General features: G+C 40.3%; 1 protein-coding gene across 12 annotated transcripts in view; it reads left to right on the top strand.

Moving 5' to 3' along the window:
• Positions 1 to 12695, top strand: part of mctp1a (multiple C2 domains, transmembrane 1a) — a 213682-nt gene that overhangs the window by 181476 nt on the left and 19511 nt on the right. For 7 of the 12 annotated variants that reach the window (XM_077231634.1, XM_077231633.1, XM_077231640.1 and 4 more), the window contains 4 exons: positions 2006 to 2107; positions 10088 to 10197; positions 11740 to 11849; positions 12279 to 12376. In XM_077231634.1, the coding sequence (XP_077087749.1) occupies positions 2006 to 2107; positions 10088 to 10197; positions 11740 to 11849; positions 12279 to 12376 (420 nt within the window). The remainder of the gene's footprint in view (positions 1 to 2005; positions 2108 to 10087; positions 10198 to 11739; positions 11850 to 12278; positions 12377 to 12695) is intronic. The other 5 variants (XM_077231636.1, XM_077231635.1, XM_077231644.1 and 2 more) reach the window with 1 other exon arrangement.

Below are 12695 nucleotides of genomic sequence, written 5' to 3'. Positions count from 1 at the left end.
CTCATGGTGGATGCTTGAAGCGCACGACGTTGACCAAGTGTTCCCGTAGCGTAAGCTAAACTTACGCAATACGAGAGAACCTCTCGTAAGAGAACAATACTCGGTTACTAACGTAACCTCGGTTCTCTCTAGAGAGGGAACGAGTATTGTGTAACCGGCCGTGCTCGCGCCACGAGTGACTTCGCTTCAGTCGACGAAAAACCAGGGAAGTCAGCCTACAGCCCCTATGTTTATACGCTAAGCCACGCCCATTCTGGCGGGCTGTGACGCTATGAAGGCGCGGGCGCCGGGCTCACTGGTAGGCTGCAGCAGTTGCCCGAAGGGCAGCCAATGAGCACGCGAGATGGCCTGCTCTAGGTCTGCTAGCTTCTGCACTGCGTTGACAATGAATACAAAATTAAGGATAATTTTTTGGCTTCAATATCTCGAGAAGATGAATCTTTCCCGTAGCGTAAGCTAAACTTACGCAATACTCGTTCCCTCTCTGGAGAGAACCGAGGTTACGTTAGTAACCGAGTATCGTTTTAATATGTTTTATATTCTTATAATTTTTTTTATTCCTGTGATTCCTTTACATTTTTAGTAGTCATTACTCTATTTTTTGTCACATACTCATTTAGAAATCATCCTAATATGCATTTGCTAGTCCAATAACCACCTGAATAAAAGTATTCATTACTATAAATACTGTAAAATACTATAGTATTATATTTTAGAAATGAAAAAAAAACTTGTAGATTGTATAATTGATTTTTTCCCCCAGAGTGGATGAACTAAATAATTGATGAAATAAAAACACCACAAAATTCATATTAATTCATTCAGTTAACCCATTTTTTATGTAACTTTAAACAGATTAACAACTATTTTAAATGTCAACTTCAAGGAAATATAGTCACTCGTATATTTTGTATTTTAAGTGTATTACGGTTTCTTGTATTCTGATACTCCCCAAACTCATGTATTCACTAAACTGTTGATCTGCCTTGACAGTAGTTTACCTGAACGTGAAATCTGACCCCTATAAGAAGTTTGATAATGCCAGCTATAGGTTTAAGATACCCAAATGCATATTCAGATCTACTTTATTACTGTATACAGTGCCTTTAAATATACAAAATGTCTTCTGAGCAAAATGTCTTATGTGATAAAGGAAGAAAGTAAAATAAATATTCTTTCATCTGTTTCTTTCTTTCTCTCTCTGGACCTGAACTTGTTTTTAGTGTTTAACCTACTCTTACCCACACCACAGCCACTTTAGCAGGGAGAAACATAAGCTAACCTCTTTTCACTGTGAAACACTGACAATCTGATCCCGATTCATGCACATTTATGTCCGCTAGAATCTATCATTACAAGCAAGCCTTATCTGGAGATAACACACGGAGGGTTAAACCCAGCAGAGTAGATGCAGGGGGTTGATCTGGGCGATAGCTGCATGGCAGTATGTAATTGGACTAAAGAGTGTGCTAGGGATTATTTTTATTACTTTGAAAAACTGTGACTGAAAACTTGTTCTGGGGCTATTGAGCTTGTGAAACGCGATGCGTATCCTCAGGTAACGTGGCTTTCTTCACTGCTAAGGAGAATACAGAGAGAAAGAGAGAATGTTTGTGCTTCTCTGGCTCCTTTTCTTCTGAGCGCCTCTAAAAGATGAAAAGCTTCATGCTGTAAAAGATGCTTTTGTATTTTTTTCCTTGGCTCTTTTCCCTTTTCTTTTTATTTAGGGGAGGGATGCTCCTAGGAACTGCATTTTAATCATGTTTGGCTAATAAAGAGAGATTAGAAAAATCCTACACACACTCAGGGCATTGTCTTGTTGTGTAAAATAGCTTCATTGTTTGATTTCTCTATTTTGCCTTTATATCAGGTGGATTTTTTTTCTCTCTCTCAAGGGTCCGAAGCCATCTTAGTAGCCTTCAAAGTTTTTTTTTTTTTGTTGTCTAACTCTTTTCCTTTTGTAGCCCTGTTTTAAAAAATATCTCAATTTATTTTGGTCCACAAGGTGCCGGGTTCAGTCCCCTCCCAGGATGGCCGGCTGCCGGAAAGCCATATCCTTGCGGATATTTTGGCTTCCTGGCACTTTGAGTGGATTCGCGTAATGGTGGTAAGTGCGGTCCGTATGTCCACGTGTCTCACTTCTATGGCTCATCGTCTGTCACGCCAAGCAGGGTTGTGTGTCGCTCCCTTTCACCTTTCACTTTGTTCTCAGTTGTCACTCTTCCTTCTTTATCTTGAAGAACTAGCTTTGTGACCAATAGTTATTTTTTGGACTCTGGAATAGCTGGAAACTTCCTACACTTGTTCGGTGGGTGCTAATGCTAGGTGACCTTTTAAAGGGTTTGTTTACCCCAAAACTGTCATTAATTATTCATCCTCATGTCCTTCCAAACCCATAAGACCTTTGTTCATCTTTGGAACACAAATTGAGATATTCTTGATGACATAGGAGAGGTTTCAGACCTTCTGATAGGCAGCAACGTCTTTGCAACTTTCAAGACCCAGAAAGGCAGTAAAGACATCATTAAAATAGCCCATGTGACTACAGTTGTTCAACCTTAATGTTATGAAGCGACAAGAATATTTTTGGTGAACCCAAAAAAACATCTTTATTCAACAATCTCTTCTCTTCTACGTCATTCTCCTATACTCTGTTGACATAGTGTAAACAGAGCAGCGCTTCCTGGATATTGTCAGAACGACGGCTCACTATTGGCTAGCTCCATGCTGCTTACGTGACCAGCGTCGGCCAATAGTGTGGCGGCATTCTGACGTAGAACCTGGAAGCGCTGCTCTGTTAACACTACGTCAACAGCGTAGGAGAATGACTTGGAAGAGAAGAGAAGAGATTGTTGAATAATTGATGAATGAAGGTCTTACGGGTTTTGGATGACATGAGGGTGAGTAATTAATGACATAAATTAAATTTTTGGGTGAACTAACCCTTTAATATGACAACCTGCTCAGTAGAAAGTAGTGGCTTTTGGGTTTGGGCTTTCTCCTTATGGTTTTGGCTTAAAGGTTGTAGTGTGCTTTACTAACCTAAGCATTCAGGGTGCATTGGGACAAACATATTTGTGCTTTCACTAACCTTTTTCAAAACAGCAACTGCGCCAGCCACTGGCTGACCCAACATGGCTTACTCGATGACTTCATCTCATGACAAACTCATTTGCAGCTCAGATAACGATAAAGGAACACTGACACTGTGCTTTATAGACAAGGAAAGCAGCTTCTAAGAAGATGGTTTATGAATGAATAATGAGGGTATATTGAAGTTTGTCTCCAAAGTGGAGGGGTGCCATTGCCATTTATATCCTTTTGAGAAGCACATCTCTCAAGGAAACTTTAAAAAATTGAGAACGTCTACATGCACTCGTTATAGATGGCATCTCAGCACAATGACTTTGTGTCATTTTGGATTGTTTAGTGTAATGGGACACTGCATTAAAGAGATAAATAGTTAAATGCCACAGTACTTTCTAGGAATGGGTTACAATGATTGTCTAGTCCAACAACCGATTAGTAAGGGCAACTAGGTTATTTAGTACATAAACTATATATATAAGTTATATATACGTATATATATATATATATATATATATATATATATATACAGAGAGAGAGAGCGAGAGAGAGAGAGAGAGAGAGAGAGAGAGAGAGAGAGAGAGATTTTTAATAATTACAGGTATATTATGTCATCATTTACTCACCCACATGTCATTCAAAAATTACAAAGATTATATAAAATACTTTTTGTGATTATTTTGTCCTCTAAGAAACGTGCCCAAACGCATCATGTGAACTCATAACATGCCTCATTATATTGAATGTTTGTTGTTGACCACCTACTGAGTTGTCAACTTTGAAAATGTGTGGGTTTGAACATCCATATGAGCTATATTGGTTTGCCTGTTGGTGCCCAGTTTGACGGCCTCATTTTTGCGAGATGGAGAATGCAGGGCGAATCCAGTGCAGTGGTGGATGGAGATAATTGTGCTCCATTCATCATCAGGTGGCATCCAGGGACCCAGAGAGGACAGGGCAAGGAGAGCATGGGGAACACAAGTGATCTGAGGTGAGGAGGGGGGGTCGCTCCAGGGGTGAGGGGCATCATCAGAGAGGCTGGAGAAAAGGGGAACTATCAGGTTGACCTTGGGGCTGATGGAGTGCCTTGCCCGCTGGGTGCGGAGGCCTGGGGAGTAATGGCGAAGGTGAACCCGGCTCTCCAGCGGATCCATTAGAGCCTAATGCTGTTGTTTTTAGCAGGGAGCAGTGGGAAGCAGAGGTCGGACGTAAAATAAAGCTTATTCTCCCTGTTTACGGTGTTATTCATCTGCACGTCATTGCACAGGGATATGTTGGGAGCTCGGGGCAATGGGGTGCTAGTGTGGATGCAGTTTTTTTATGCTCCTTAAAACTGAGGGAGCTCGCTCGTTATGACTGAAACCTACCTTTTGTGTCTGATCAGAGAGAGCAAATGAGGCAATGGTCATACATAAAAGTAAAGGTCAGACATATATATTCAGCATAAATGAAGAGTGCAGCATATCTTATACCGTGTAGTCTCTGATGAAAAAAAACTGTTTAGATCATTATGAATTTCCGGAAACTGGTTGACTAAGTCTTGCTAGTTTAGCCTGGGGAGACCCATTTCTAGTAGGGTTAGACTCTTATTTGATTTGATTTAGTGAATTTTGGTATAATCACTCTCTTGCGTCAGTAATGGAAGTACACTAGCAGTACACTTGCTGTCATAGTTTGTAAAGCACGCAAATAGCCTACAGACCAGGGCTGTCCAATACTGTTCCTGGAGGTCCAACGTCCTGGAGAGTTTAGCTCCAACCTGCCCAATTATATCTAACTGGAAGTTTCTAGAAATCCTGAAGACCTTAATTAGATGGTTCAGGTGCGTTTAATTAGGATTGGAGCTGAGCTCTACAGGAGTAGGATTGGATGCCCCAGCATAAATGGATTAAAACCTGCCTTATTTGCAATCAAACACTTAAAAATGCACCATTCTGAATTTGAGCAGAATGTTGTTCAGTGCCTGCTGAAGAGTCACAAAGACTGTTGTTAGACCTTGGCCCAGAATACCGTTTCCAGAGGGAACGCCACAGTGAGGGCATGTGAATCTCCAGAGAGTAGCTCAATAGCTTTTTTGCTGCCTTCATGGTCACATACTGTTGCGTGGCATTCAGAATCTCACCTATTTTTGGAGTGTCATAAGGGATTTGGGGAAAGGTAGAACCTGGGGATTTGAGATGTGAGGATAGTGCCTCTGAACTTCTGTCAGATTCCCAAATGTTTGAAAAATATATTTGTGTGTGTGTGTGTTCTTGTTCTTGTTTTGTTGTGATGCTATATCACAGGTGTTTTGTTAAATTATCATTGATGCAGTGGCAAAAACCCATGCCGGTGACATGTAGACTCATAGCCCTCTGATGGGGACAGGTTCAAACCTGGTTTGCACCATTTCCCTGTTCCTGTTCCATTCATCCTTTTTTTTCTGTCAATACTTTGCTGCAGCTTTCCTATAAATAAGGCACAAATCTCTATATAAATTAGAAATAAAACGTTGCAAGTGTTGATTTGATCTAGATTATTTTTTAGGGAAATCAAAGAGGAAAATCCCAAACATCATATACACAAACTCTCAGAATACTATTTAAAGAGTAAATTGCTTGTTTTTCTTGATGTTGCATTTGAGGTTGTGTCAAAAGATTTTTGTTTATATTTACTCCTTAAAAACAGTAATGCGAACGGTTTTCCTTTTGATGTAGGATATCTTTTGGCATCCAGTATTTGGAATAGAAGTTATTGGGATCAAGCAGGCAGTCAGGGGAGTTTCCGTTTAGTCTGACACACACCTCAAATCTAATTAAACTGCAATTTTAATTAACCTCCCAAAGTGCTCAGACATGAAGACGAGGAACAATTTCATTGACAAGCCTTTCCCTGTACGTCTCTTCCCCCGTCCCATTCATTATGAATAAAGTGCTAATGAACTACTTTTGGAAAATTAATGCACTCGTCTATTTAAAGAAGTTGTTTTTCGTTTCATGTTTTCGCTGATAAGAGGTGGGCTCATGTCTGTCTGAGGGGACTTGTCTTGGCTTTATTTGCCATCAGAGGTGTGGAACTCTTTTCCTTAGTGATATCGCTCTCTACTTCTGCCCGTCTGGGTCAGGGCTTTGGCTTGAAATGAGAGAAGACAAACAAAAAATACACGTATCAAGGGAGCAGCCTGGCCCGGGTGAAATGATTTCATTTTCATCTTGATCTCTATCTTATCTGCCTCCTTTGTTCCCCTCACCTTTAGTGCTGCGTAGATCAAAGAATCTTGTTTTCTCTGCCGCCGAACACGCCGAGAGAAGGGTGTGGGTGTGGATTAGGCCCGGCTGGGGGTCCGTCCTCTTGCGTTGGGGCTCTGGCTTTGGTGTAAATGAAGTTTGGCGCCCCTGGGACATCGGTCCCCCTCCTGCTGTCGTTAACAAACAAGATATGCCCTCTACGAAGTGTCTTTCCTGGTCTGTGCCAAGCTCATCAGTCTCCCGCTATGCCGGTTGCCCATTGCGAAGGAGTTGGAGCCTCCTGATGGGACGTTGAGGTGTGAATAGCCTGATGTTTGGAACTGGCTGGACTTGCCTCTGCTTGCCTGTAGCACTAGCAGCCCTAAGGAGTTTGGTAATAGGGATGCGCTAGGGGGTCCTGGACAGCTGCACTCAGTTTTACAGTACACACAGTTTAATGGTAACACTCTGGTTGGCACTGTACTTTCAAAATGAAAGAGTCTGCTAATTTATTTGCCAACCACTGATTTCACAAACTTGTTTAACATTTAGTGTAATTAAGGTGTTATTTGATTAATCAGGTAGTTGTTTTTCACATTAAGAATGACACTTTTTGAGAACAATGCTTAAAAGGTCTTTGTGACATGGCCTGGTGTTTCATCTTTGATAACAATTTAGTTACACACGCTACATGTACTTACAAATAACAGTAAATTCTGCATAATTACAAGTAACTAATCCTTAACCAAACCCCAATCCCAACTTTAACCATATTGTAAATACATGTAGTAAATTTGTATTACACAGTAACAATGCCACCTCAAAATTAACAAACATAACCTCATCTTTATAGTAATGCACATAGATCAAGGGCATTCCAGAGGGTTTGAAGCAAAATAAGAAGCTTGTTTTGTTAAAGCACGTGTTATTTGTTATTTAATGTATAATATATAATTATAAAGATATGTGCACTCACATGTATTCAAGGTATGAGGAAAAATATGTTACTTTTTATTTGATGGTTAAACCACTACATTTTGAGTAATTTAATTTAACCTTTTCTTGAAAATGGTATAAAAAAAATTCAAGACCATAAAAAAACAAACATAAATACAAAGCTTTAAACTATTATGTATTTTAAACTAGATTTTCCCTTTTGTTTAACAAGGGCCCCCTTATATTTCATTGACCCTTAAATGTGTTGTTTATAGAACTGCAGTCAACACTCTCAAAACAGTCAGTTGTACTGAAATTGTAATGTACAGTGTCCTACAGCAGTGCTGATATTCAGTAGAGTGTGTGATATCGCTTGATTCAAACTTTTTACATTTTGACATTGTGCATTTAGCAGTGTTCAGATTTTGCTGCACTGTTGGAAGACACTTTAAGTAGAACTGATTTTTGACTAAATATCAATTTCCCTTTGCCCGCTGACATCAAGTGTGCCTCCTGCTGTGTCGCGATGTGTGTCCGCATACATGAGGAAGAGAACCTGAGGTAATGGAATGCCCATGTGTCGCTCCAGCGGCCCACTGCTCAGCCAGGATCCACAGTGGGCTCTTCTGCGGCAGGTTGCTCCTCGGCTCGTAGCGGTGTGAGCGTGTTTATGTGTGTGTGAGAGAAGTGCGGAGGAGCAGTGAAAACAAGCCTCTCCCCAGGCTAGTGTTATTCCAACCTCCTGCCTTCCTCAATCCACTTTTGAAGGCAGGAAATCGGAGTTAGCTCACGGTTTGAGGGCCATGTGGTAATGGTTTAGACTGTAGAGACCCATGACCTGCACCTCCACCCTCGCTCGCTCACTCGTAGACGCACACACACCGATACCTTGTCCCTCAAAGTCTTCTTTTCTCATATAGCGGCCGATACAATGGAGTGTATGTTGGACTTTTGTTTCACTTGATAACGCAAACCAGATGGGATATCAGGACAGGGGGGTCTTGCTAAATATTTGCTAAGAAAAATAACCCTGGGACGCGGTCTAATTATATCTATTTGTCTTGTGTGGCTTTTTGGGAAGGCGATGTGGTTATGCAGGCCATATTGGCCTTCATTTTTCAAATGTGGGATCCAGTACAAAGCATGGGAGATGGATGGGACACTGTGTGTTGAGGCAGTACAGACAGTTTGATCTGTTTTTTCCTGAGACCCATCTCTGTATTATAAGCATATTTCATCATTATGGGGAGGATGTTCCAGTACCAGTCTCATTCATTGCTTCACTGTTGGCACGAGTTGTATGTACCATTTTACATACCTGTTCTGTGTGTAGAAATCAACCTGGGGTGCAGAACCACTAAAGATTAAACAACATTAAACTGACACATTTTTTTAAGAATGCATTTGAATATTGTCTTGTACTAAGAGTGGCCTTGGAGTCAGATTGAGAACATCTTTAATTTCGACTGTAGGCACGTCCTGCTTGTAAATGTGTAAATCTCCTTGTTGTGCGCTTGCGTCACATTTAGGCATTGGGCTTGGACAGACAGATGAAGAACTGTGGCTCAAGCATGCAAAAAGCCTGCTACACATTTAAGCATACTAGTTGTACATTCAATTTTGGATGAACTATTCTTTTAAATGCAAATAATTAGTGGTATCCACATCTTATGTTAGCGTGTCTCTATGTGTGGACACTAGCTCCCTCTTTTGCTGCTTTGATTTGCACAGTGGGTTTTTATCCAGAGGTTCAGTAGCTGGTCATCTCATTGTGGACATGATCCACTGCAGTGACATTTCAATTGATCTCCATGAAAGGCCTGAGGATGGCGACTGAAGTGCTTCCAGATAAACCTGGGCAGTGTTGAGCAGAGACCTGGAGCTCTCATAAAGCAGACCCAGGGCAAAGGCATAGTAATGTTCGCTGCTGCTTGGCAGTGCCCTCCCTCTGGGTCCACTTCGCCAGGACATTTTGTTCTTCTTAAGTGCTGCCAGTCCGTTTGTGTAGGCCCTCCGGAGGGGCATAGCCTGTGTCAGGGTTTGGGAATCTGGACGTAGCTGAGTTTTCACATTGCTAATAGGCCAGGATTTCTGTTGTTCTCTTCAAAAGGTTGTCCGATAGAGGGAAGGTAGGTTAAATGGATGAATTTTGAGTTTTAATCATGTACTTTTTTGGAATAGTTTACCCAAAAATGACAATTCTGTCATAATTTGCTTTATTACAAAGCTACAATGACTTGCTACAATTACAATGACTTGCTTTCTTCAGTGAAACTCAAATGAGATGTTTTGCAGATTATCTATTTTTGTGTGAACTTTTTCTTTAAGGGTTTAGGTGTACGGAAGTGTATGTGTTTGTCTCAGCACATCAATGCACTACAACAGTCTCTGTCTTTGTCCACACTCAGTCACTGCATTTTGTGTCAACCAAATTGTTGCATGACTCTTCGTATTATAAGAATAAAAGCAGAGCCTTTTGACTGTGGTAACATTGAACTGAAGCCTACTTTTGAGGTTCTTGTGGCCAGTTGAAGGCCATCAAAAGTTGAAAAGAAAACATTTTTGATGCTCATAGTAATGATGGTGGTCATGGCCACAATGATGTCACCATTGTTAAAACCTGGTTACCCAACATAGCTAGTTCTCTCTGAAAAAAAGTATTAGAATAAATATTCTTCTTTTTTATTGATACACAAAGTATGATTCATTTTAAACATGTCTATTGCGGAATGGAGAATTTGGAGAGAAAAAGTGCTCGCCCAAGCTTTTGATGCTTCTCATGCTCTTTCAGCTGTGTGGAAAGAAAAAACACATTTGCCCAGCCTCTCTCTCTTTCTCTCTCCCTCTCATCCTTTTAGGACTCCGAGAGAAAGGGTTTCATGAACAAGCTGTATGCCATTCAGGATGTGTGTATCAGTGTACAGAATGCTCTAGATGAAGTGGCCTCCTATGGTGAGAGGATAAAGAAGTAAGTCTCAGTTCTCGCTGCTTGTGCCTGAGCTGACACGTGGGCACCACCGTGCCAACCTCTGTCACATCGCACTCAAACAAACACACACACTTGCTTACACTGCAAAAATCATATTCCGAATCAGTATTTTTTTTGTCTTGTTTTCCAAATCATCCTTGTGTAAGCATCTTTAACATAAGACAAATTTACCTAAAAAGGTAGCGACCAGCAAGACCAGCTTTTAAAGTGATAGTAAAAACATTTATAATGTAATATAGTAGCAACCATTTTTTAAAACTTTCTACACATCACAGAATTATAGTTTCCACAAAAATATTAAGCATCATAACTGATTTCAGTAATAATAATTAGAAAAAAATTATTGCATTACAATGATTTGTTAAGGATCACGTGACACTGAAGACTGGAATAATGACTGGTGGGAATACAGCATTGCCATCACAGAAATAAATTACATTTTAAAATGTATTAAAATAGAACATTTTATTTTAAATTGTACTAATATTTCACAACATTATACCTGTTTTACTGTATTTTTGTATCAGCCGCAAACAGAGACTATTTTAAAAAACTTTTTAAGAAATCTAAGCGACCTCAATCATTTGGAATGGTAATGCGTCTTGAATTTAGTTTGTTTTTACAATGTTAGCAACCTCAATGAAGATCTCACTAGAAAAAGTGCAAAATCAGACAAAAGTAATGATGAAGATAGCCCCCCCCCCCCCCCATATGTTATTATAGTGCAATTCGAATGAGAATTAGCAGCTATAACCCTCTATTTTGGCCCCTTACCGAATTTACCACTCCTTCATATAACATAACATTCATCATTATCATTATTATTATCATAATCATTATCAATTTCCTCTGCCATGGTATTTACCTGGTAAAAGAAGTAAAAAAAAAAAAAAAGATCATTGCACTGACATGGTACAGTACATGTCACTTTATTTTACAGTACGCGTACTTACAGTGTACTTACCTAAGAAAGTACTGGTGTATATATAAGGTAACTACATGGGTTAGGTTTAGGTGTAGGTTCTGGGTTAGTACCTAGTTATTACCCACTTATTGTAATTACTATAATACATGTACAGTAAGTACATAGTAAAGGCCTGTAAAATAAAGTGCTTTCAATTGTTTTACAGGTGTTTTTTTTAACTATGCTGATTTGAAAAAAAATATTGCAACTAGTAACATTTTATAAGGCCCTACTCACATGAAAAAGTGTAATGCCGTGTCTACACCAGGTGTGACCTATGTCGGGCTGCAACAGCTTGATACAAATGGATTTGGAGCTTTCAGTTTGATGCATCCATTGTAGACACCGTTGTCGGAAGCAGCACATTTCCATGATTGAATGGGGCGTCAGTTTTTTGGAGTGCCGTTATGTTGTGCTGCATCCAGTATAGACACTATCACTGATTATAATGGGTTCTTTTTTATTTTGTTGCGTTGCACCGTTCGCGTCCAGTGTAGACAGGGTGTAAGTCTGTGTTGAAGAAATAACATGACACTCATCCTTTTCTCTGTTCTCAGTACTTTCAACTGGACTGTGCCTTTCCTCAGCTGGCTGGCCATAGTGGCCCTGTGTGCGGCCACTCTTGTGGTGTACTACATTCCTATCAGATACATCGTTCTGGCCTGGGGTGAGCTGTCATCCATTACTCTTACAATCTGTCATGAATGACGAAATAACAAGACTGTGTAGAGTCTTAGTAGAGACTTAGTTATATAAAGCGTGTTTTAGAATTGCAAATAGACTATTGCAAGAGGTCACAGGGTTTAGTTGCAGTTTAAGTTTGCATGCTCCAGGGACTCGCACCCGGAACAGCAGGGAGGACAGTAAACTGCAGAGCTCAGGGCAAACTCACTAGTAGCTAATGCCCCGTGTGCTCTTTCATACAGTGTTCAGATGTGAGGCTCTACAAGGTCAGAGAGCAGAGCTTCTGTCAGCTCCATAGCAGCTTATTTTTTAAAGTAAAAAGACAAGGGTTTAGAGTCTGTACAGGATCTTATAAGGTCCATCTGAACTTCAGTCTGTAAGGCCTGATCACCATTGTTGTTTCAACTTTCAGGGGTCAACAAGTTCACCAAAAAACTGCGAGACCCATACAGCATCGACAACAATGAGCTGTTGGACTTCCTGTCCCGAGTGCCCTCAGACGTTCAAGTGGTAGGTTATTCCTTCCGACATTCACCCCGACTTTCTGATGGATACCCCGAAATTGTCACGTCTCACACCTCTCTACAATACTCATGATTTGAGGGTTAATGTATGTATGTAGCACAGCAAGTGCAGGAGGAGTTATGCACTGAAGTTTAAAACTTAGTTTCTATTGGTTTGTTTTAATCCCCAAACCTAAGAATGAGCAACAGTAATAGTGACGCTAGCCTTAGCAAACATAATAAAATTATAACAATGAACTCAAATGGTTCTGCTGTGGGAGAATGTATGTGTGCAGAGTTTTCTGGCTCCCTTTAATTTATGCTTT

The sequence above is a fragment of the Siphateles boraxobius genome, unplaced genomic scaffold, assembly GCF_051911475.1.
Source record: "Siphateles boraxobius isolate OS27281-9 unplaced genomic scaffold, OSU_SipBor_1 16, whole genome shotgun sequence".
Classification (NCBI taxonomy): domain Eukaryota; kingdom Metazoa; phylum Chordata; class Actinopteri; order Cypriniformes; family Leuciscidae; genus Siphateles; species Siphateles boraxobius.
This window is presented reverse-complemented; position numbering and strand designations above follow the sequence as displayed.